The sequence below is a fragment of the Neomonachus schauinslandi genome, chromosome 4, assembly GCF_002201575.2.
Source record: "Neomonachus schauinslandi chromosome 4, ASM220157v2, whole genome shotgun sequence".
Classification (NCBI taxonomy): domain Eukaryota; kingdom Metazoa; phylum Chordata; class Mammalia; order Carnivora; family Phocidae; genus Neomonachus; species Neomonachus schauinslandi.
The window spans coordinates 47,171,624-47,197,899 of NC_058406.1; the positions used below are offsets into that span (position 1 = coordinate 47,171,624).

Below are 26,276 nucleotides of genomic sequence, written 5' to 3' on the forward strand. Positions count from 1 at the left end.
GACGACCGAGCACGAACAGGGAGGAGAGGGAGAAGCAGGCTCCCTGGGATCATGACCTGAGCCAAAGGCAGATGCTTAACCAACTGAGCCACCCAGGTGCCCCACATGAGTACTTGCTATCAGTCTTTAAAATGTACACATGTTTTATACACTCTTCTGTAATATGATATATAGGTGCTGTAAAGCAAAGGAACAACCATAAGAGCATAAAGCCAAGTGACTGATACAGTCTGGGTGGTTGGCTTCTGTAAGGTAGTGATGTCACTAAGCAGAGTCTGATAGGGGAGGAAGGAGGTGTCTCCATGGTGGTGGTTGAGAAGAAAGTGGTCTAGAAATTGCAGCAGGATAATGGGAGGGAAGTTGGCAGGTTCAAGGTGACATAGGAGAATGGAGTGGTACCTGTTAAGGCTCAAGAAGCAAAAAGGGGCAGGGCAGGTTGGATCTATAAGCCTTATGAAGGATTTTGGTCTTATATCTTACAAGAAACTGAAAGGTTGTAATGACAGTGGGTAACATATTTGAATTTACAAAGGATCTAAATAATTGCAATTTTGGAGAACAGGTTGGAGAGAGACCAGAGTGGATGCTAGGGGACCATATAGAGGGAGAGGAGGGGTCCAGGTGAGAGGTGATATCATGGCAGCTTGCCTTGGATTATAGTGGGGGAGATGGGGAGAAGTGGATATATTTGAAGGATGTTTAGAAAATGTAATCAGTGACATTTTTGGCAGTAAAAAACAACAGCGTTGCAGAGTGGATGCAATATAGCTTTCCTAGGTGAGTCACCCAGTCTTCCAGGATCAGCTAGTGCTTAGTGAGCAAAGGTCTGGCTAGACAGTAGTAGGGTCTCAGGCGTTCCTTGGACAGACTTGGCTGACAGGAGCTTTTTTGGTTAACACTATCAGCTGTGTTTTTGTTTTTTGTTTTTTGTTTTTTTTTTTTTTTTAAAGATTTTATTTATTTATTTGAGAGAGAGAATGAGAGAGAGAGAGAGCATGAGAGGGGAGAGGGTCAGAGGGAGAAGCAGACTCCCCGCCGAGCAGGAAGCCCGATGTGGGACTCGATCTTGGAACTCCAGGATCATGACCTGAGCCGAAGGCAGTCGCTTAACCAACTGAGCCACCCAGGCACCCTCAGCTGTGTTTTTATATAAAAATTCAATGTTTTGCCCTTGGCTCTTAGCAAAAGCAAAGGTCTCCCCAAGAAGTAGCCATGTGAGCACGTGATTACTTCTGTGGTAGTCCTGACAAAAATGCCTAACCCCAATCTAATCATGAGGAAGTGTCAGAAACCCAAATGGAGAGGTATTCTACAAAATAATTTGCCTCTACTCTTCAAAAATATCCAGGCCACAAAAAATAAAGACAGGAGGGTTCCAGATTAAAGCAGACTAAAGAGGGACGCCTGGGTGGCTCAGTCGGTTAAGCGTCTGCCTTCAGCTCAGGTCATGATTTCGGGGTCCTGGGATCGAGCCTGCTTCTCCCTCTCCCACTGCCTGCTGCTCCCCCTGCTTGTGTTCTCTATCTCTGTGTGTGTCAAATAAATAAAGTTTAAACAAAAAAAAAAAAAACCAGACTAAAGAGATGTGACAACTGAAGGCCATGTGTGCAGCCTACTCTCAAATGATTCAGAAAAAATATAAAAATATAAATATATAAAATACGGGTACAATGCTTATGCAAAATATTGGCAGGACCTAGGTGAAGGGTATAGGGAATTCTGTTTTTGCAACTTTTCTGTAGTCAAATCATTTTTGAATGAAAAATTTAAAAATACAGAAAAAAAAAATAACAGCCATGTGCCTGTATTTGCTGGGCCCATGCGGATGAGTTAATATGGCATTCATTTTACCCCCTATAAAGTCATGCTGGAAAATTTGTTTTAGAATTCATATGACTGGAAAAGTGATCTTTAATCTGAACATCACAATATTTTCTGTTTTCTAGTAATAAAAGCTGTACAACCGATCATCTTTTTCTTCTAACCCTGGAAGCCAGGAAGCTCAGAGTTAAAATTGAACACTCAAGCTAAAATATTGAACCTTCTTTCTGCCATATTTCCACTCTGATTTTCATCAGTCTTACATTACACGTTACTATAATATATGTGTTGTGTGTGTGCGTGTGCACGTGTGCACATGTGTATTGGGAAAGTATTTAAAATACATTCAACCTTTTGTACTAGTTTTCTATGGCTTCTGTAACAAATAACTATAAACTTGGTGGCTTAAAACAATGCACATTTATTTTCTTAAGGTTCTGGAGACCAGAAGTCCAAAATCAGTTTCACTAAGCTGAGATCAGCTGTCAGCTGGGCCTCCCTCTGAAGGTTCCAGGGTAGACTCTGTTCCTTGCCTCTTTGAGCTGGTTTACCTTGGCTTGGGGCCGCATCACTCATCGTGGCCTCCATAGTCATACTGCCTTCTCCACATCTGTGGCCAGTCTCCCTTATGATTGCACTTAGAGCCCACCTGGATGATCGAGGATTATCTCCCCCATCTCAGGATCCTTGATGTAATCACATCTACAAAATCCTTTCTTTTTTGCCTTATAAGGTAACATTGACAGGTTGGAGGGATTTGGACATGGGTATGTTTTGGGGGGCCATTACTCAGCATACCACACACACCCTTTGTGAAAGAAGTGACACATAAATACCTTCTTAAAATAAATAAAAATAAAATATATTAGTTTGTTTCTACACTCTAGTTCATGTATAGCAAAGGAACACAGGTAAAGGAATCAGATTCCTATATTGTGACTTTCAATCGCTTTTATGAATTGCATCTAGTTTTCTATTGTATTTACTATTTAGTTATTGCTGGAGTAGAAAAATATATTTGATCTTAAGACATTGATCTTATGTCCACTAACCTTGCTAAGTACTCTTACTAAGTTTTAAAATGTGCATGTGTTTTGCATTGTCTGCATGCATCCTATCTTTGCCAGTAATTCTTAAACTATCGAGCTAGGTAGCCTAATGTGATTTGGATGGTCGGAGAAGGCTTCTGTAAGACAGTAAGGTTGAATTGTAATACTCTGGTTAGAAAAAAGAGCAAGCAGAGGGGACAGTATGAGCTTTGTCTGTGAGATCATTTCACCTGCAAAATTTTGTCTCTTTTTTCCCTTCTCAGTACCTTTTGTTGTGAAATTTTGTCTAATTATGTTTATCAGGACCTCCAGGATTTTGTCGAGCAGTTAGGATAATAAAAAGTAATCTCATCTTGTTTCTTACGTTAGAGAGAATGTATCTAACATTTCTCCAGTGAGCATGGTATTTGCTGGAGATTTCTGATGTATATACCATTTATGGCATTGAGAAAATGACCTTCTGTAGCCTTCAGGACAGATGATCAGTATCCTGTGCTTGAATAGCCACTAAGGATTATTTTATTTGGCAGTCTAATTCCATAGCCACAGAGCTCCGTCGTGGTGAACTTCATGAGGGCAATGACCATTAACTTGCTATGGTATCCAGTGTCTGGCACAGTGCCTGGGACCCAATTAGGCATTCAGTATTGAATGAATGAACGAATGAAGGAATGGAAGATACTTAATACATATTTGTTGGATGAATGAATTAAAGTTAGCAAATTATTATTTAAAGTGAGCCAAAAATCTCACTCCTTTCCATACCTGTCATAAAATGAATTGAGTTCATGGTGCTGCCATTCTTGCTTCCTCTCAGCCCCTGGCATGGTCAGCTAGTCATTTGACATATGAAGGAATAAATGAGTGAGTCAGTTCCAGAACATTCTGCCCATGGCCATTAGACTTTGCCCCTAGAGATTCACATTTATTTGAACTGAAGCCAGGTGGTTAAAGATGATTTAATCAGGACAAAAATAAAATACGCTCTTTAATAGAATAATTGCTTATTTCATTTTTTCCTTAGTTAGCCATTCATTTCATGCCACTGTCTTTAAATTTATATATGTTGTCCATGGAGTAATGAAAGTGATTACTCTGAATGAAGTCAAAAGTATTCACTAAGGACTGTCTTATTGTGTGACTAGAGAGTTTATGATTCCAGTATTAAACTAGAGACGGGTTGGGTACAGTGGCAGGCTTAGAGTTTACATCAAAAAGACAGAGTTGAACATCTGAGTAAGGACATACACAGATTTGCCGGGGAACAACTGAGGGAGGGTGGTTGTCATAAAAGAGGCAGGAAGTTAGGTAAGAATGTCTTAGTAGTTTTAAATACTTGATGATGGTGGTTCTAATGCTGTGTGTACTTCCCGTTTCAAAGGGGTATTTCATTTAGTAAGTTAGTTCATGTAACACCCCATATTAGAATGTCCAATGTCTTGAAATTGATTACCTTTTCCTAACTTGGGACTCTGTTCAGAAAGCCTTTGACGACACCATCTTGCCTAGAAGTAAAAGTCACTTAGTTTAGGCATCTCCAGCTCTGTGCACCCCCTCTCCTAGCACACACACTGCTCCAGCTCTGTGTAATGGGTTCTTATAATAGGGGTCTTCCTTCTCTGGAGTTTTTGGAGGAGGCCTCAGAGACCAGGTCACTTATGCAGGACTTGCTAAAAGATTGCAAAACTTGCCCTGGGGTATAAAATAGAGATGGAGGAAGTCAAAAGTGAGGACTAAGGAAGGAGGCTGAGGTTGACTATTGTATCTGAGATATTAAGCAGAAAGTGAGGGCTGCTTTTGGGAACAGGTGTATGTCCACTAAAAACAAGGCAAAGGTGTGTGTGGGTCCAGCACAAAGGAGCCAACTGGGCAGATCTTAAGTGGGACCCCATCCAGAAGGTTCAACTGAAGGAGCAGTGTGATCCCCATAGATAGGTAAACCACCGGAAGACCAGGGCTGAAAGGGAGTTGGGAATAGAGCAGGGGACAGAGAGCAAGCTAGCTTCAAGCATACTACTGTGGGGAGGTGGAGGGAGTCCCCAGGGGGACATTGCAGTGAATCACCAAGACCACAGGACAAGAGAGCTCATATTGGATATGCACCCCACCCTGAGGACATATATGGAAGCCCAGTCACGACCATATCAGTTAAGTAAGACCTTCCCTAGGCACCCTACCCCCTATGTGGAGTGCAGAGCCCTTGGAGGAGAAGGTGGAGCAAGAAAAAAGAGAAGCAGGATAGCCCCCCTCCCCTTCTCTAGGTATGCTTCTAAGCCTGAAATAAACTGTTGCTATAGGAGGGAGAATTTTTAATTCAGTGAGATGGGAGTTTTAATTATTACAGTGGAGTACACACATTTGTGTACCATGTTTACTTGAAGGTAAACAGTGAACTGTTTGTTATTTAAGAGTTTAGGAATACCATGGATCCACCTAAAATTCCATCTCAGGACAAGGAAAAACAGTTCACAGAACAAGTTTAACAGGGAGTAGTGCAGTGAATAAAGCTGTTTTCGTCCTGTACACCTACCTGTAAAGGTCCTTTAATAAACCAGGACATACACAAGGCTCTTTGCATTCTCCCCCTCCTGCCTTGACAAATCTCTTTTTCTACTTAATCATTTAAGATTAGAGCATGCTATAATAGCTGCCTTCTAAAGAACCAGAGGGAGGGAGGGAAAAAAACAAAAACAAAAACTCTCTTGACCCCGTATCCCACTCCTAATTCGCCATTTATCTACTCGTCTTTACTTATCCTCCCTCTATCACTCTTCTTGTTCATACCACTCAAGCTATACTGCTAATATAAGACAGCAGGCACATCCCTGCCACAGGGCCTTTGCACTTGCTCTTACCTTTCTGCTTGTATCATGCCTAACTGCATGCTTCGCTCCCTCCCTCCCTTACAGTCTCTGCTTAATGCAACCTCATAATTAAGGTCCACCCAGATCACCCTTTATTAAAATAGCAATGCTTGCCCTCACCATACCACTTAACCTCTCTCTCCTGCTTTATTTTTCTAAATAGCATTATCAGACCTGACATATTATATATTTGAATATTCATGTGTTTTTATCACCCCACTCTCCATCAGATCATATGTTCCATGAAAGTGGGAGTTTGTTTTTTCACAGCTATGTCCTTGCCCCTTGAACAGTGCTTTGAATATAGTAGACACTTACATTCAAGAGATACTTCTTGAATGAAGGAATGCTTTCTAATTTGCTTTAGCCTTTCCACATGCCATTCCTTCGGGCAAGAAAGCTTCTTTTTACCCCTTTTCCTTACAGCTGAGCCCCAGCCGAGCCTGCTAAGATTCTGAGTATCCTTTGAGGCTGCATTTCCATGCCCCCTCCTCTGTGCCCCTGCCCTAGCCAGATTTAATCTCTCTCCTCAGGACTCCTAGCTCTCAGTTCTATTTCACTTTAATCAAGTTCATGCTCTTAACCACTACATGGGACTGCCTCTCAGACTTACACGTTCTTGATTTTTAGGTTTACAGATGACTAACTCAGCAACCACAGGTCCTTCTCACATTGTAGAACTGGAACGTGGCTGTCTTTGAACTCCGTGCAACAGTGTGCACCCTAAATCTAGAATTTTCAGTTCTGCAGCCCCGCCACATGTATTTTCCATCCTCCTTCTCTTTCTCCGCTTGTTTTTCTTCTTCTCCTCCTCCTCCTTCTTCATCATCATCATCATCGTCATCATCATGCAAAGGTCCAAGGGCGCATGACACATCCGTCATTTTCTTCAAGCTTCTTTTGTTCACTGTTAAGGAAAAAGCGCACCTCTTCCACTGAGTGTCCTTCCCCATGACTATGGGGAGTGAGAATTCTTCCTCTCACTTGGCCTATTTAAATGCTGAAACGCCCTGATCCGTTAAAATCAAATACTGAGTGGTGGCGCTCGATAATGGCTTAGGTGAACTTTTCCTCTAGTTTATACATGGGGAAAATGACTTGGAGCTGTGGATCACATAGGTCATTTTAGATCTTCCCTGAAAGGTTTTGGGGGATGAGGCATCGATCAGTCACCTAAGCTTTGTGCCTTCCTAGTTAAGATCCCATTAGGTTTTTGGCCAAGAACATGGTAATATTTCACGACAGAACTTGGAAAAGTTAAAAATTTACAGATGAATTAATGCTTTTTTTTTTTCCTTTCCCCCTTTTAACTTAATCCCTTATTTTTTATTCCCTGAGACCATTTGCATGAGGAGGAATTTCATTAGAATCCCCAGGTGAAAAATTCTTCATTGGACACAATTGGGCCTAGAGATAAAATGACTCACAACTTGTGTTGAGTGAGATATATTAAATGGTGTCCTAAGCAGCTTATTTATGAACTGCTGGTCACCAATGTAAACACTACCTCTTCTCTAAAGCTTGGCCTAGCTTCCTCCCGTGACCCCAGGCAAAAGTAGCCTCCTCTTCTTTTGTGTTACTGTAGCAATTTACATATATGTTTGTTGTTACACCCATTTTATTTTACAAAAATGTATTAAATGTGTGTCCCTGCCACTACACCTTGAGCTCCCAGGGGCTGCCGCTGTGGCTCATTCATCTCTGCATACTCAAGGTCTTAGATGTAGCAGACAGACAGTAAAAGCTGAAAGAATATACTGAGCTACAGTCTGTCTAGTCCCATCAATACAGTCATTGGACATTTGCTGAGTAACTGCTTATATGCCAGATATTTTAACATATTTGGTATTCTCTATTTCTTACAGTTTCCCTACAAAGCATTGCTATCCCTGTTATAAATGAGAGGGTAGATAAGGGATTTACCCCATCACATGGTAAGTGGCAGACCTCGCTTTGATTTCAAATCACTTGAAGCCATATTCTGTGTTCTGTCTCCTTCATTAGAGCTTAACACTTTTTTCAGGCACCCATCTATAATGTTTAGCTACCAACTCTATAACACCATGAAATAGATTCCTGTAATTTTAATCATTCATTTGATGAACAGAATGGGAGACCCAGAAGGAACATGTAAAGATCATCTAACTCAATACTCTCAAATACAGAAGACAGAATGGAGTCCTAGAGAGGAAAAAGATCTTAGCCAAAATTGCTCCTACCAGTTCGAAACATGTTATCCTTCTCCTTTCCATGGGGGGAAATCGGAGGGGGAGACGAACCATGAGAGACTCTGGACTCTGAGAAACAAACTGAGGGTTCTAGAGGAGAGGGGGTTGGGGGGATGGGTGAGCCCGGTGATGGGTGTTAAAGAGGGGACGTATTGAATGGAGCACTGGGTGTTATCCGCAAACAATGAATCATGGAACACTACATCAAAAACTAATGATGTACTGTATGGTGATTAACATAACATAATAAAATAAAATTTAAAAAAAATCCTTAGCATTCTAATGACCATTTGGATTCTAGAATGGTCAGTGATGATTGACCATTCTAATGACTCACCATGGAATTACTCTTCACATTCTCTCTCCTCCAGCCCTGCTCCACTGTACTCCCCGCTGCTTCCTCTCCCTCTGCCTGCAATGCCCTTCCCTCCACTCCTTCTCCTGTCTCACTCCCACTTAGCCTTCACATCTGAGCTCAGGCATCACCTCTTCCTAGACATTTTCAGAATAAGTGAGGTGGAGTATCTGTGTGCTCCCATGGCACATACCTGTGGCACAGGGCATACTCCTCCCTGTTTGTTGTTTGTTACTTGGGTGTCTGTCTTCCTTGTTCGCGTGGCCGTGAATTCCTTGAGGGCAGGTGTTGTGGCTGATTCATTTCTATAGCACTTGTGTCTAGTACAGTCCCTGGAACAAAGTGGCTTTCAGTAAATTTTGCATGAAACAGTCACCTAGGAGGATTCCACTGTGAAGGGTGACAAGCCTTGGAGATGTGTGGTGGTGAAGGCTCACCTTTTTGATATCTGGAAGGTGTTCTTGAAGACTCTCCCAGTATTGAGGATCCAAGGGAACCCACCATTTCTTAATGCCACAACTATGTACTGGTATCTCTATGTTTGAGTGCTTTTGTTGAGTTGCACCAAGAACTTCTGAAGAAAGGTCTGGCATGGCATATGCAGGCGAGCCTCTCACCTAATACTGATGATCTCATGTGTCTGTTTTCTACTGTCACTAAGGAAAATAAAGTGCATTCATGTCCTTTTTATAGTGTGGTATAACTGACTACAGGATGTGTCCCTGTGCAACATCTGTCTTCTTACCAAAATCAAAGCTTTAAATTAAGTGAGTGAGGCTCTCCTCTGGTACATCATCCTATAGGAGACCAGAAGGATGATGGCTTTGGGGGGATTATAAGGGTGTTTTTGACTTCTCTGAAATCATGTACATCCATTCTCAACACTATACCAACAGAGAACTTACTGGCCTTAGAAATAAAAGGAACAGGGCGCCTGGGTGGCTCAGTTGGTTGAGCGACTGCCTTCGGCTCAGGTCATGATCCTGGAGTCCCGGGATCGAGTCCCGCATCGGGCTCCCTGCTCGGCAGGGAGTCTGCTTCTCCCTCTGACCCCCCCCCCCAATGTGCTTTCATTCTCTCTCTCTCTCAAATAAATAAATAAAATCTTTAAAAAAAAAAAAAAAAAAGAAAAGAAATAAAAGGAACAGTCTTAATTTTGACATTGACACTTTCTGACTAGGTGAACTTAAGTGATTCATTTGATTTTTCAGGGCCTCCATCTCTTTATCTAAACAGTGATGGCTTTGGGGCACCTGGGTGGCTCAGTTGGTTAAGTGTTCAACTCCTGACTTCGGCTCCGGTCATGATCTCAGGATCGTGAGATAGAGCCCCACGTCCGGCTCCACGCTCAGCGGGGAGTCTGCTTGAGATTCTCTGCCTCTGCCCTTCCCCCCCCCCAAATAAATCTTTAAAAAAATTAAAATAAAATAAAATAAAAAGCACTGGCCTTTCCTACTTTCTAGATATATTAAGCATTGGTTGAACTAGTGATTGTAACAGCTGTCTGGAAACCCTCTGTAGCATGGAGACATCTTAGGTGCATTGACATGGACTGGGAGGAGGGGATATTTAATGGGGAACATACTTGATATGGGGTATTGCCTCTATGGAAGTGTACCTTTACCTCTGGCCACATGTAAGAGTCCCTCTGTAGGGTGTTGGGTACGAGGCTGGTACCCTCATCTGAATCCAACTCTGGGTGATGATCCTCACCAAGACTTTCAGAGTAGGGAGAGCTAGTGGAGTGCATTTAAGCCAAAGTCATCAGGGAGAGTCAGGATTTGGAAGACTAAATTCAAATGCTAGTCCTCTGCACCAGGCATGTCATGGAAGAGGGATGAAGCAAGGGTCTTGGGCCAGATCTTAACCAAATCAGGGCAGAAGCATGTCTGGAGTGGCTGGCAGTTGCCCTCTGCCCCTTTGCAATGTCCTGGGATCACCATTTATGTATTGGCAGATCAGGTGGTTTAAAAGTCCAAGGTCAAGGTAGCACTTTGGGGCCATTTAAAGCATGGAGGGTCTGAAGGCTGTGGGGAGGGTGAATTGGGAAAGAGGAGATGGATAAAATGAGGTGAGGCAGTGAAGGGCTTTTAGAGAAACAGATTTTGAGGCAAAGCCTCTTTTCCCCTGCCTGGAACTGTTGACTTAGCAAAACAGAAGAAACCACACATACTTCCACACCATGAAGCTGATCTGGAGCTCAGAGGCTCTGCAGGGCCAGGGAAGGCCTATTCTGTGTGGAAGAGTTATATAGCCTGTGACCACAAACTTTTGGGCAACGTAACAGCTGATTATCATTCATTATGTATTCAGTTGTGAATCAGAACAGACTGAAATGAACCACTGTGTAAGTCCAGCCTCTGGTAATCCTGAATACGTGCTTGGGAGGGGACGGCGGTGGGTGTGTGGGCTTCTAGCTACAAAGTAACCAAAACACAAATTGGGATTATTTCCCCATTGCCTTCAAGAGAACAGTTCCAACTACTTAGCCTGTGGTGAAAGAACCTTTCATGATCTGTCCTCTGCCTGTCCTCCGACTCATAGGTTTGATTTTCTTTTTTTATCTCCTGCTCCATGGAAAAAGCCTTACCTTGAGCAAGTTATATGACCCCTGTAAGCCTCAGTTCCTGCGTCTGTAAAATGGAGATACTGATACCTGTCTTTACAGGCCTATAATAATTATGAAATGAGATAGTTCACGTAAAGCCACGAACATAGTCCTTTGCTCACGGCATATGGCAACTTGACATGTGTGGGATTTTTCTCAATATTACTGTAAATTCTACATTCCAGCCAAACCATAGCACTCTCTTCAAGCCATTGTTGTACTAAGAACTTAGACCTTTTTCTTAGATTAACTGTCACACACCCTAACTACGTTGAAAACTAGGACAAGGACAGTATCCCTTCATCTCTGTTTCCCCAGAACCTGACCCCCATAATAGGTGCTCAGTTAAATGTTTGCTGAAGAAATGCATGAAGTGTCTCTGTTCTGGAGAATCTTGATTCTCAGCAGATGCTTCATGAGCCCCCCTCCCCCCCCGCCATTACCCATACTAGGCACCTACTATGTGTGGGGGAAACCATACCAGGTGTTTGGCATGCATGATCTCAGTTAATAGCCCCGCCCCCCCCCAAAGGCAGCTATTATGTAAACTCTTGACAGATGAGTACAGAGCCTCAATTAGCAGAAATGCCTCAAGTGTAAACATTAGATGGCTTTTTTTTTTTTACCATGAACCACTAGGAACTCAAACCGAGATCCAAACAATCCTCTTGGTCTGGCATGAAAAATGAGACCCAGATTTCTTCCACCTAAAACTCACTCTGTCTCCAGCTATTCCCACCCTCTACCGGCACAGAGCTGTTGTTTGCACCTTACCAGGATTAGCCAGACCAGTGTGCACTCTGAACTCAGAAAAACAGAGATTAAACATTTCCCGGCTTTAAAAAAAAAATGAGAGTAGAGAAAGTTAAATAATCAGCTCTTACTTGTTGATTATTTACTGTGGACAGGCGGCATGTCAAGGCTTTCTCTGCATTGGCTCTATTCTGTCCGAACATCTTGGAAGGTGAATGTTCTTTTGTGCCTTTAACACTGGAGGAAACTGGCATCTGTCAGGGTCTCAGAGATGGATTGTGGAGTTGTGATTCCTGACCGGGCTGAACTAAACAAAACTCTCTCTCTCCATGGCACTAGCCAGCCTGGAGGAAGACTTGTCACCGGCCCCCAGGCCTCACGGACCCCCCCACACCTTCTCTGTATCCTCCAGAGGCAGGTGTGCAGGGATGTTTCCTCCTTCCACGGCGGAGTGCTCAGTCACCACCCTAAGAGTGCAGGCCAGTGAAGTGGACAAATAGCTCTTACTCCTCACTCCGGCATCTGTCCCTCAGGTGAGAGCCAAATTCTCAAATTGCGAGGCCAATGGCAAATCGGTCTACACCACACACACAGGGTATCAACACACAGGGAGTTCTGCTGGAATTCACACATCCTGGAAGCCAGGCTGGCATTGGTGGCCGGTTTCATTTAATCTTGTCTCTGATGGCTGCATGATGAGTGAAGAGAGGGAGGAAGGCAGGAGCATAGGAAGCACACAGATCTCCAGAAACTCGGTTTGGTTTGCCCCTTGAGAGTACCTTTAGGCACTGCCCTGAGCGTTTTCTGGCAACCCACAGCAACAGCTCACATGTCCAGGGAGGGGGAGGGCTGTTTCTACCAGCCCCTTACATTCATCTGACTTCTGTGGTTCTTCAAGTAGCCAGGTATGAAAAGAGCATGGCCTTCGGAATCAGACTGACTCAGATCAGAAATGGCTGGATTATCATGAAGATGATGCACGAGGATGTGTATAAAACAGTCAGCACCTAGTAGGTGCTTGGCAAATGTTAGCTGCCTTCCCTCCCTTCCCCACCCCACCCCCATTCATTCACCTGTAATGCCTTAAAAAAAAAGCCATTATAATTGTCCTTTGTTTTTTGTGAGCTACATGTGTTACTGATTAATAACACAGAAACTGTTTAAACCGCACTCACAGAACTGTAACCCTGCCCTACATCATGTCATAGCATTTCACAGATAGCTGTTTTTCCCCCTTTTTTCTTCCCTGTTACCCCCTTTTTTTCTCCTTTTCTCTAAGGAAGTCCAGATGGGCCTGATACATTCTTAGACACTGGGTAGCCTCTGCCAAGGGTTAAAATCAGGTCTGTTTCACATGCAGATGATCTATTCATAACAAAAGCTGCCTCCTGGCCCTGGGCCCCAGCTGAACACTGTTCCTCTCAAGCCCTCCTTTTCATTTGTTTCTGATGGTTTCGCAGTGTTTACATATCTTACTTATTAGCATGGTCTTTTATAGAGTACGGGCAGAGGGCAAACCCCCCAGGATCCGCTTTCCCTCTCAGTGCCCTTTCTTCCTTGAGTCTTCCTACCTCTCTGAACCATTTCCCTTTCATAGGAACTCATTCACATAGGGAAGCAATTTTTAAGTCTTTCCTTTTTCTTTTTTTCTTCTTTAACGTGAGAGTCACTTCGCATTCTCAAAGAACTGCTGTTGAATATGGAGAAGAGGGGAAAGATACCACTGGAATGTGTGATTTTTTTTTTTTTCTCTCTCTCCCTCTTCGATGTAGGAAAACCCCATCATGTCCATTGACTTTTCGAGGGACATCTTCCACTCAGGGCACAAGGGGTGCTGGGCTGGCCCCAGACCAGATGTTGAAGATGGTTCTTTCTGCCTGCTCTGTCCATGCCTCTCCTGTTTACACCCTTTTTTCTCTTTGAAAAGAAAAAAAAAAAAAAAGGTGTCTCAGGAAGCCTGTGGACTCTTGAGTCAGATTTGAGTCTAAAAGCTCGTTCTGCCCTCTTGGTGAGTCTGGGAGCTTAGCCTAATGTCCCTGAAGCTCGGTTCCCATCAAACCTGGGGGACACGGGCTTGCCCAGCATCTCGGGTCGGGGAAATGGCTATACCAGTGTCCCATGTGGGGATGAGAGAAGCTCCGCATAGACGGCGGCAGCTCCCTGGCACGCTGGCCTGGGACGGGTTCTGAGCCCTGGCCCGGCGATGGCAGGAGGGGGGCCTGGATCGGTCTGACATAGACATCCTGGTCTGTGTGCTACTTATGTGCTGTCCCTCCTGACCTCTTAGGCAAGCCAAGTACATGGGGTTCCCACCCTCTCCATCTTTCTCCAGACCTCCTCCCAGCTAACCATCACGATTTTTTAATGCTCTTGCAGTCTGCTTTGTTATAGAGAAGATGTGAGGGATGAAATCCTTCACCCTAATTAATACTCGATAACCACTTGTCAGCCTCTAATACTTTTCGCAGTCCTTCAGTCGGAGAACTATGCAAGCGTCTATGCACAGTTTTTAGTTCTCTTTGCCCGGCCACTTTAGCCTTCTCCTCTTGTTTTAGGCCACAAGTGCAGAGAGAGTTCTGAAGATCTGGATCCTTTAGGTCCAGACTTGTATGGACATGTCCCAAATCCCCTGAGCTGAACCTGAGAAGACAGGAGTGCGTTCTTTTGGAGAGCGCTTCCAAAAGGCAGGGATTGATGCATATGCCCAGCAATTCTGACTTTTTTCAAAAGAGGCCCCAATATAATTCAGCCAAGGTTCTCTTTGCCTTTACACCATATGCTGTTAACAGGGTATGTCTCAGGTGCATTTGTTCCTAGTGACATGTCTTTCAAATAGAAATGAATCCATCTGAATGATCATGTTGATTTGTATCTTGCTCTTCTCTAGAGCCAATACAAGCCTTGTTCCCTACTTCAGAATTCTAGTCAAGATGGTGTCAGATCTTTTTAAAATTAAATGCCTCCATGTAATCTGCTCCATAAATAAGAAGTACACCTTGGCCAGTATAGGGGTGATGATATTAGGACAGGCTCCATTTCCCTGGGTTACTGAATGTACCAGGCACTGTACCAAGGCCTATAATAGACTGTGCCACATTTAATCTTTACAAGTCTATAAAAGAGGTCCTATCTGCCCCATTTTTTAGAGGAACACCCCGAGGACCAATGTCATATAGCAAGTTAGGACTAAACACTGAGAGTCAGACCAGTCTCTAAATCTGTGGTCAGATTTATGAGACAATAGCTGAGACTAGACACTGGTATCAAAGAAAAAGGTCGTAACAAGGGAAACTCAGAAGCCGATCAGGAGCCGGGCAGGAAGAGAAAGTGTCCACAGTTTAGCAGTCGGAAATCAGAGGATATCTGACAGAGGTGTGGTGCGTTCAGGTGCCATGTGCTTGTTTCAGGGAAAAGCCTGTGTCATCCTCGTCTGCACCTGCTGATCAGCCTTGGCTCTAAAGGCTGCCCTGGGCATCTTTTTAACTGAAGTCTGTAAGGGATAGCTGCTTTTCCTAACAGCTGGTTTAGAATCAAAGGAGGACATTGGTTGGGTCATATTTGAGAAGCACTCAGTTAGTCCTATGCTCATTCCTGGGGATGTGGTAGAAATAGAAGATACGGTTCTGACTCTGAAAGTCCAGCTCACTATGTGACATTGAAGCAGAGCTAAGAATCCATCTGGTGACCAGCACACAGAAAGGGCACCCTCTCTCCTCTTGCTCGCCTCCTCCCCTTCCCCCACCCACGCCACCAGCCCCTCCTCTCTTACTCATGGGATCCACAGCAGAGACCAGGAACTGTTTACCCACCACAGATTGTTTAGGCTGTGAAAAAGATGCAAGCTATGATTTTTACATCTTTGGGGTCACACAGCTCTTGGAGCTTTCAAAGCTGAAAGCCCGTCTGAGCTCACTGGAGCCTGTATAGAGGAGGCCAAGTGTGGCTTCTTATCTGTGAAGGAGAGAAAATTGGGGGAAATTTTAGGCAGGCCTCAAAGTTTTCTTGGCTACTCCATCTCTTGCAAAGCAACTTTGGGTGTGTTTTTAGTGTGTTTTAAGTGTATGTGAATGAGAAACATATGGATTAAATTTCTTTTGTGATCACATATGGGTTTCAAAATGATGAAGATTAAGGAATTCGGGGTTTAGGGAGTCCAAAATAGTTGGCAAATAACTCAGGACATAGCAAGCAACATTTGGCTGCCTCCCTCCATCCCAAATTTGGGGACTGTTTGGTTGGGTGACAAACCCGTTCAGTGCCCTCCTGCCTGCTCAAACTGCTAAGCCCCAGGAGATATCTGTGGACAGGTTTCATGTGTTCTTGTTTTGCTCAAACTGAAATAAGGGGATTGGATTTCTAGGAAGGGCATACTGTCTACTGGAGGACTCTTAACCTTTCAGAAACCTCCAACCAGAGAAGAGGAAAATTTGGCAAGCCTGAGCTTTATTAACTCTGTGCCACTTATGGGTGATGGAACACGTGTCCTGTGCTATTGCTCTGAATATCTGTGACATTGTTGACAATTTCAGCCATGTGCTGCATTGTGTGATTTAGTTTATAAAGCATTTTATATGCATATTACATACTAAATACACATTACATGCGATTTATAGGTACGAGTATATACACATGCACGTATTTAATATACACAATATACTGTGTATACACGTAACATATATTGTGACAGCCTACAGTGTAGAAGTACAGAGGGTTAAGGAAGATGTAAGAAGAAGCAACTCAGCCAGTCAGGGTTTAGAAAAGCTTCCCAGAGCAGATAATATTGAGCTGAATCCTATAAAAGGACATGGAAGAGTTAGTCAGGGAGAGGTCAGAAGGAATGCCTTTTAGAGGAGAATTTATGAAGACATAGAGATGAGAAAGAAAATGGCACACTTGGGGGAATTTCTAGGCTATGATGGGCTTCTTGGAGTAAAAATGATGGAACAAACAGTGAGGAAATGGTACCATGTGTGATAAGGCGAGACACATAGTTAAAAGCCAGGTCAGAAAGGTCTCATATGTCATGGGGAACTCCTAAAGCATGTAAGGGAATGATATAATTATAATTAGGTTTGTGTGTTAGAAGGATCATTGTATTGGAGGTAAGGAAGTTGGATTCTCTGAGCATGGTTTTTGGGGGTGCAGGAGAAGGCAGTATTTGAGACAGGGAAACCAGCTTAATTACTATTGCAATAACCCAAGCGAGAGATAATAAAGGACTGGACTAATGGGGCAATGGGGAGAAAGAAGCTTTGTTTAAAAAATAGAGTTGACAGCGTATAGGGCCTGTTATGGGGCAGAGGAGAAAGATGACTGCATCTTAAGGTTAAGAATGGTATCCTAGTGGTTGGATAGATAGGCAGACAGGGACCCCAGCACAAGAGCAGCCCTGGGAGGAAGGATGGCGAGTTCTATTTTGGATACATTGATTAGACATCCAGGTCAGGTGTCCAATTTGGAACTCAAGAGCAAGGCCCGAGTTTGGCAGAACAATTTGGGACTCAACAGCATAAAAATTGCCATCGCACCCACGGGAGGGGTGGGCTGACCCCATGAGACAAACACGGAGGAGTGAGTTTAGGAGGGATGAGGAAGGAGAACCTCCCAAAGGGACAGAACTAAAAAGGGGTAGAGCCTAGTACGGAACCCAGGACTTTGGACTCCAGATCTTTCCACTGTCCCAAAAAGGAGTAGAGTTAAGCCATCTGTTGTTTCACATTTCTTGAGAGCATATTATGTCCTAAGATTTTTATACACATTATACCACTTAGGACTCACACAGAACTCTGTGGGAGGTGAGATTATCCCAGTTATAAATGAGGAAACTGAGTCTCAGACAGATTCAAAGGCACATGGCTAATAAACAGCCTGGCCAGAATCGAAACTCAGGTTTGTCTAACTCCCAAGGTCTGTGCTCACATTACTAAATCATGTTCACTGTCTTTGAGATAAGAGGTGTCTCCTCACTATTTCGCAGGAGAGGCACCCAACTCATTACAATTTAATCTGAGAAGTACAGAAATAGAGGTCAAGGCTAAGAGCCCCATTCAAAAACCAAATTCTCTGTGCTCTTTTTTGAACTGTGGAGTGAGCTGGGAGTTGGCTGGAATGTATGTAAATGGTTTTTTTCCTAGTAAGACGATAGCACGGTCCATTTGGAGGGAGAGATGAGCCACCACGGAAATACTCAGCCCCACACATGCCTGTGGCTACCCTCTAAAATTCCCAACCTGGCTGGAGGCACTTAGAACAAAACCTCCTGCTCCCTCCCAGCACCACTGGCGCCTGGAGCCTGCCTGCCGCCCCTGCCAGAGGTTTCTGCCAACCCCGGAGTGATGGGGAGGGGGCCAGGCAGAACGGAAATTGCTGGAGTGGCTCCCTGCTCGGAGCCCAGTCATCTGTCCCAGCAAGAGGTGTGAGCAGGCTCTTGGGCTTTAGCACTGCAGGGAACCTCCGCTGACGAGAGCGTAGCCTCCGCTGAAACGTAGCCAGTGGCACCCACTCATGGAACCAGCTTGGGCAAGGACATGCAAAGAGGCAGGAGCAAATGGAGGGTGGCTTCTACTCCCTGCTCGGCCGTTTCTCATCCTTGTGATCCCCGGTAGTCTGCCCACCCTCCTCACGGCCTTTGTCTTCAGCTATCAAAAGGGCCATGCTTGTTCAATTCCATGTACTATCAGGGTAATTGCACGTTTGAATACAAATATAAACTCACAAATCACTTGATACCTGAGTTACCCCCAGCCCATCATGCACCTTATCTCCTACTAGATGGCAAACTGCAGGTGGATACAGGGCTCTGATGCCCATCTTTCCGTATCTTTGCATGTTTGAAGCAATAGTTTGAACTCCGTATGTATCCAAGAAATATTTGCTGAGTATTTGTTCAGTGAATATCAGATATTATGGATAGTAGCCATTAAATGCAATTCATGAAGCTGATCGTCGAGAAAGGCCCCTGATAATCTAGGCCACAGTCACAGGGGTGGCTGGGCAAAGTTGGGACTTTGAGAAGCCCCAAGAGGCCACCCAGCGGGATCCCCTGAGCCATGGGGCAGTGTCTGTGTTGAAATAGCCTGCTGGAGAATTCTCATTGGCAGGTTGGGGAAGAATGACTCAACTTCATGGAATCTTAGATAATCTCTAAGACAAAGGAGTTATTAAATATTCTAGTCCAACCTATTTATTTTATAGATGAGGAAAATAGGATCTGCAGAGGGAAATAAGTTCATAGCTTGGATCTTGTTTGGATCTGAAGTTACTCCTCTTTTATATACTAGCTCTCTGACCTCCTTCAGTTTAGATTTCCTCGTTTTGGGGTGAGTATAATAATAGGACCTATCTCATTGGGTTTTCATGAGTATTAAATGACAGAACGTCTGAAAAGAGCCTAGAAGAGTATTTGGCATTTTATAAGCCCACAGTTAACTGTTAGCAATTACTCTTTTATTATTTCTTATTATTATCCTTATTTCTGTGTGATTTTTTCTATCATTGCCTGACTTAGGGGGTGGTTTCACTGGGAACTTTTTCCTTTTCAAAAGCCATAGCTTTTTAAAAAATTGAATTTTTGATGAGCACTAGGGTCTATTGATGCAAAAATACACCTATCCTTCAAACCTTATGACCTTTTAGTTAAAGTAGAATTCAGAACTGTAAGCCTTCATGAAAACCGAAATGCCTGTGCAGCTTCATGAGTGTGAGCCCAGCCTGGAAACAGTTGTTTCCTTCAGGCCTAGCTCACATGTGGCCATCTCTGGAAAGCTTGGGTTTCTGCCACACTTCTCTCCTACCTGACTATAGCACCTAGCACGCTTTGTTGTAATTTCTACCATTTGTCTGCCTGGTTAAGACGAGGAGCCCTTTGAGGAAAGGGGCCATGCCTTATTAGTAATTATTATTGTTATTATTATTTATTATTTTTATAGGCTTGATGCTGATCTCAGTGCCTCGCATATGGTGTGCAACCAAATGTTTTGTTTTATTGCAGGTTTCTATAACTTTATTTTATTTATATCACACATAATTAAAGAATATAGCACATGTCTACATGATGTTTAAACCTTACCAAATTGAATACTCTTGTGCCACCACCCGTGAGAAGGAGTATTATGGAAGAGAATATTTCCAGTACCTTTTAAGTATGAAGGTTGAACCATACGATTCAACAAATGTTAACTAGTTTCTTGTATTTTGCTTAATGTTCTAGCTCTTGGAAGTAATTTTGAATCTTGATTTGGACATGCTCCATCATATGGAGCATAATATCCTCCCACGTTTATACTGTCTGAAAATATGATAAGCTTTACTTCTGTATCATGGTCTACTTCATTGTTAAGAATATTGACTAAATTAGACCACGGGCAAATCTAGAGACCTTCTTACCGGGTCGTAATTACTTTTGGCTGTGGTCGTTCAATCTTTTCCCTGACTGTTCCATCACAAGCTTCATTTCAAGGAGAACCAGCGTGTATTTGGTATTGAACATATAATAAGCTGTTTGTAGTTGACGGCTTATTCCATCTTCACCAAAGTCCTCCAACATTTGTATCAATCCTCCCCTTTTTGAACTGAGGGAACTGAGGCCCAGAAAGATGAGCTTGTGTGAGATCACCTGGCTGGAATCCCGCAGGCTGGAAGAGATAGGTCTTTGACTCAACCCACACTCAACTCCCTCCGCTCTTCACAAGCCTATAGGGGAAAATTTTCCAAAAGCTTTTTAGAAATGCAGATTCCCTAACTTGTTATCAGGGCCAGAAGGTTTGTTCCATTTGAATGAGTCTGTGCTGGCTGTGATGGCCCTTGCTTTCTGCCCTTGGGAGCCAAAGAAGGATTCAAAGAAGCAATGGTAGCCTAAAAATAAGACCATACTTTGGCAGAGACAAATTTAGAACCTGCAGAGTGTGGTGCCTGGCTGCTTTGCATTTTTATAACCTTGGACATGGAATTAAACTCTCTCTGCTTTAGTTTGTACATCTATTTAATAGGAATAGTGGTGGAATCTTCCTTCAGGGTTTTTATGAGGGTTATGTGGTTTAATTCCGATAATATGCTTGGAATAAGGCCTTTAGTAAGTACCCAGTCAATCTTGACTATTGTTGCCAACAGCATCACCATGACTGGAAATCAACGTCCTGTACAGACAGTTGTTATCAGTGGAATAAAAGGGACTCCCTTCTTTGGGTAACAAAGCAGCCTCCAGGCCAAGATAGCCATCAGCATGGGAAAGAGCTTTCACAAAAATATCTCTAAATATTTAGGTTTACTGCAAAGAAGTAAAGCACACAGAAACATACAGATGTGCCTCTCTCTCTCTCTCTCTGTCAAAACAAACTATTACTTGTTTTCTCCAAGAGCACAGGGTTTAGAAGTGATTGGAAATGCTCTGGGAAACATATTTCTGTGTGTTGGTTTCCTTGCTTTACTCAGATGTCTGATGAGAAGCATGTGCCATTTCAAACGAGTGAGCACAAACAGGAATCAGCTCAAAACTTTCTCCCTGGACAGAGCCAGGCAAAGCCTTCATCTGACATTTCTGAGCAGCAGACCCTCATCTTCCAGTGAAGCTCTGCCGCAGCTGACTCAGGAACAAGTTTAAATAAATTGTGAGATGGGGTGGAGGTGGGGGGTGATGCATAACCTTCCAAAGCAATTTATGTATAAAAAGTTAAGAATAAAACATACCATATGATTTGAGTCCAACCTCTGCCTGGGTTCAAATCCTACCTTGGGTGGTTACTGTGTGACTGTGGATGTCTTATACAACAAGATCACTGAGACTAATCTTTGAAACAGGGCTAAGAGTTCTGGAAGGGAAGGGGTGCAGGGCATGATAAGAGATGATTTGACTTTGGCAGTTATCCATGTACCTGCCCAAACACTGGGTCCTAAGTGGTTGTGAACATGAGCTTTCTTATTCACCCCAAAGCCAGTCTGGGATGAGTAGTGTCTAGGCACGGCATGTGATAAATTTTCATGGGCAAAGACAAAGTGACGAAAACGAAGACCATTTAGTGTGTGCTCCTTCTGGTGGGAACCGTCTCCATATCATACACACATGCACAAACACGCACTTACACACACTTAACACATGTACTCACACAAATACCTTCACACCTACTGAGTGACTTCTGTGTGTAGTTTACATCTTAATTCAAATATTGCCTCCTGAAAAAAGCCTTCTGAGACCCCTAGACTAAATTAGGTACCTCACTTATTTGCCCTTATAGTACCTTTTGATTTTCATTCATTTATTTATCACAGTTTATAATTACACATCTGTGCAATGATCTAACTAATATCTATCTGAGGGTGCCCAGTGATTTGTCCCGTTTGCCCAGGACTGAATGGTTTTCTAGGACACAAGATCTTGACTGCTAAACCTAGGAGATTCCTGGCCAAACTTGAAGGATTAGCCACTCTCATCTAACCCCATCTCAAGACAGAATGCTTCATGAGGGCAGGGACCATGCTGTTTTATTTCACATTCATTGCCAGTGCCTGGCACAGGCTTATACCACATAAGGAATTCAGGAAACATCTGTTAAACCAATAAGGAAATGAGTGAATATGTCATTGTAAGCCAAACTGTCTTTTCTTGTAAAAGTCTTTCCTTTTTCCCTGACATTATTCCTATTTTAGGTGCTAAATGTCCCTTTTTATAGGTTATCTTTATTTCACAAAATTTAAAGTTGACAGTGTTGTGTAGTTCCCTCACTTTCTTCATATTTGAGGGTTGGAAATCCCACTGATTTGAGGACTCACTAGTTTAGTGAAAAGGGAACTGGAATAGTGGGGGTCAAGACATTTAAAGAAAGCTTGTTCCTGTGCTAAAATGCTGGGCTATAAATTTCATGGAGGTAGAAATCATGAATATTCAGTTCAATTCTATATCCCCAGGATGTGACATAGTACCAAGTATATAATAAGGGCTGAATAAATATTTGTAGGATAAATGAATAAATACCTGTCCAGAAGACATGTGGGACTAGACCTGGTATGCTTCACTCCCTTTTCCTCCCCACCCTCTAACTACACCTCTCCACAACCAGAAATATGACTTCAGCATGCATCCCTACTAGATGGATGAGAAGCATGTGCCATTCCAGATAAGTGAACACATGGTCCTTCCTTGTCTGTCCTGGTTCATGTTTTGGTATATTCTCCTAACACCTGAAAGGACTTCTGTGGAACATAGTGTCTTAAATCCTAAGAGCACCTCTCCCTCACCTACATGGCTTTGTTCAAGCCATTCCCTTGACCTATCATGCCTGGCTCAATCCTACATCTATGTCCTGTTCTCTCAGACCATTCACGCCTTGCCCCTTCTGTCCCTCCATAACATTCTGTGTTTTCTCTTTATCATCCCGTGGACCACACTGTATCCTATTTGTCTATTTACTTGTAAAGCTCCCCTCTAGATGAGTAGCTGCTTGAAGATAGGAACTCTTTCTGATTCATCTCTTTATCTCCAGCACCAAGAGAGGGAGATGGCATGCTAATAGTTGTGACTAGTAAGTGTTTGTAGAAGGAAGGGAATGTATCAGTTATCTACCACAGAAATGCTAGGTGACAAACACACAATCTTAGTGACGTACAAAACATGAATTTTTGTTTACAGGTCTGCCAGTTAGCTGGGTGATTCTGTGATCTGGGCTTGTTAGTCCTTGTTGACTAGGATGATTTGCTGATCTTGTTTGGTCTGTCTCTTATATGTGAGACGTCACTTGCTACATTTGGGCTGACTCAGCTCTGTTGCTTGTCCTTCCATCCAGCAGGTTACTCTGGGCTCTTCTGGCAAAGGTGGAGAACCAAGGGAAAGAATAGAAGCACACAGTCCTCTTCAGGCCTAAGCCTGGAAAACTGACACAGTGTTACTTCCATATCATTCTGTTGGCCAAAACAAGTCACAAGGCTGACCCAGATTCAAGGGGTGGGAACTCCACCTGTCAATGAGAGGAGCCGCAAGTCTCCTTGCAAAGAGGTTGGATTCACGGAGGGAGGAGAATGGGGACCATTTTTGCAATGAGTCTACCACAGAGAGGGAGCCAGCAAGGAAATGTCTCATTAGTTTCTTTCCAAAATGATCTCTTTTGCTACCCTGACATCTAAATGAATTTATCAAGAAGGCCTCCAAAGATGAAGCCATGCCCTTCCTTTGGAAGGAATGACTTTCTTACCAAAGAAGGTATTTAATGAGAAGTTGAATTTCACGGTCATAGAAACCGGATGGGAGGAGGTTAAGGCTTCTTCTAGCCCTGAGCATCACTTATTTTCATCTATTTTGCCTCTTTCTTTTCAGATCAGCAAAGACCCAATTTTTGTACCAGGTGTCTGGGGCCCTTATTTCTCAGCCATGGTCCCTGGGTTCTGGCTGAATGAAGGTGGTCAGAGTGTTACTGGAAAACTGGTAAGTTGACATTTTCTTAATATGGGTCTAAATTTTTTTTTAAGTTTATTTTATTATGTTATGTTAGTCACCATACAATACATCATTAGTTTTCGATATAGTGATCCACAATTCATTGTTTTCATATAACACCCAGTGCTCCATGCAGTACGTGCCCTCCTTAATACCCACCACTGGGCTAACCCATTTCCCCACCCTCCTCCGCTCTAAAACCCTCAGTTTGTTTCTCAGAGTCCATAGTCTTTTATGATTCATCTCCCCCTCCGATTTCCCCCCTTCATTTTTCCTTTCCTTCTCCTAATGTCCTCCATGCTATTCTTTATGTTCCACAAATAAGTGAAACCATATGATAATTGACTTTCTCTGCTTGACTTATTTCACTTAGCATACTCTCCTCCAGTCCCATCCATGTTGATGGAGAAGTTGGGTATTCATCCTTTCTGATGGCTGAGTAATATTCCATTGTATATATGGACCACATCTTCTTTATCCATTCGTCCATTGAAGGGTATCTCGGCTCTTTCCACAGTTTGGCTATTGTGGACATTGCTGCTATGAACATTGGGGTGCATATGGCCCTCCTTTTCACTACGTCTGTGTCTTTGGGGTAAATACCCAGTAGTGCAATTGCTGGGTCATAGGGTAGCTCTATTTTTATCTGAGGCACCTCCACACTGTTTTCCAAATGTTTTTATAACCTTGACCAGCCCATTTTGTCGCACTACCCATATACCCAGGATCTGGAAGATTTGCAGGTTCCTAAATCAGAAAACTTAGCTTTGTCAACATATGGTGCATAGTCAGCATGCATTTGCCAAAGGAATAAATGTTGGTCCAGGCAATGATGACTAACCCATCTTGTCACCTATCTTTCACACAAAAATCCTTTTTTTTTCCATGGCAGTGAAAGTGATATTCTACTTTGTAAAAAGGACCACGTAAGTCACCAGCTGAAATCCTTTAGTGGTTCTCCATAGCCTTGAGGACATCATTCAGATAGTTTTCTGGGCACGTCATACCTCTCATGGTCCATCCCCTCAATCCCACACATGTACTTGTCACTGAGGCTAGATTACCCTACCCACAGCTTCCCCATGACTTATGTTATTCTACTCTTCTGCCTTTGGATGTGTTTCTTTCCCTGCTCAGAGAGCTCTTTACCACTTAGATAATTTTACTTGTCCTTTAAGACACAACTCTACTTATAATATTCTATGTTCTTATTGGTTTACTAACTTGCTATTTCCAGAAATCTATGAGCTCCTTAAAGGTAAGGGCCATATCCTACTTTTCTTTGCATCCAGCTCCGTGCCTGGTTCATAGAAGGTAGTTGATAAAAATTTGATGAATTCATGGGGTTGTCTAATAGGGAAGATAGAAGACCCATAAAAGTGAGATGAGTACTGTACCAGGGGGACAAAGCACAGAGCTGGCATAAAGCTAGGTTAAAAAAAACTTTTTGCAGGGGAGAAAGCAGTTACGTTGAGTCTTAAAAGGTAAATAGAGACCAACCAGGCAAAGAAGGGTAGAGATACTCCTCTAGGCAGGAGAACTGGCGTAGGAACAAAGATATGGGAGTGACAAATAACAAGGCTTATTTGAGGTGATGGCACATAGTCCAGCATCTCAGCTGTGGCATAAACTGTTCTTAGAAGAAAGACTGACAATAAAAGTTAGAGAGCTGGGTAGGGACCACATCATAAGAAGTCCCTGGAGGGGCGCCTTGGTGGCTCAGTTGGTTAAGCGACTGCCTTCGGCTCAGGTAATGATCCTGGAGTCCCGGGATCGAGTCCCGCATCGGGCTCCCTGCTCGGCAGGGAGTCTGCTTCTCCCTCTGACCCTCCTCCCTCTCATGCTCTCTGTATCTCATTCTCTCTGTCTCAAATAAATAAATAAAATCTTTAAAAAAAAAAAAAGAAAAAGAAGTCCCTGGAGAACAGGCTAAGGAACTGATCTCTGTCTGGTAGACCAAGGGGAAGCAGTGCATGTTCAGATCTCAGTTGTACAAACTCTGGCTAGCAGCCATGAGGAAGAAGGCCTGAGGGCACACGGCTGAAGGTGGGGAGTCCACAGACAGAAAGCCATGGGGGCTTGAATGAGGAGGACAGGGGCAGTGATAACTGAGAACTGAGGTCAGGAGATCGACAAGCCTTGGAAGGATTGCACGTGGAAGGCAAGAGAAAAGGAGA

General features: G+C 43.3%; 1 protein-coding gene across 4 annotated transcripts in view; it reads left to right on the plus strand.

The window, feature by feature from the left end:
* Positions 1–26,276, plus strand: part of FGGY (FGGY carbohydrate kinase domain containing) — a 388,228-nt gene that overhangs the window by 232,720 nt on the left and 129,232 nt on the right. For all 4 annotated transcript variants that reach the window (XM_021683954.2, XM_021683958.1, XM_044914038.1 and 1 more), the window contains one exon: positions 23,980–24,087. In XM_021683954.2, the coding sequence (XP_021539629.1) occupies positions 23,980–24,087 (108 nt within the window). The remainder of the gene's footprint in view (positions 1–23,979; positions 24,088–26,276) is intronic.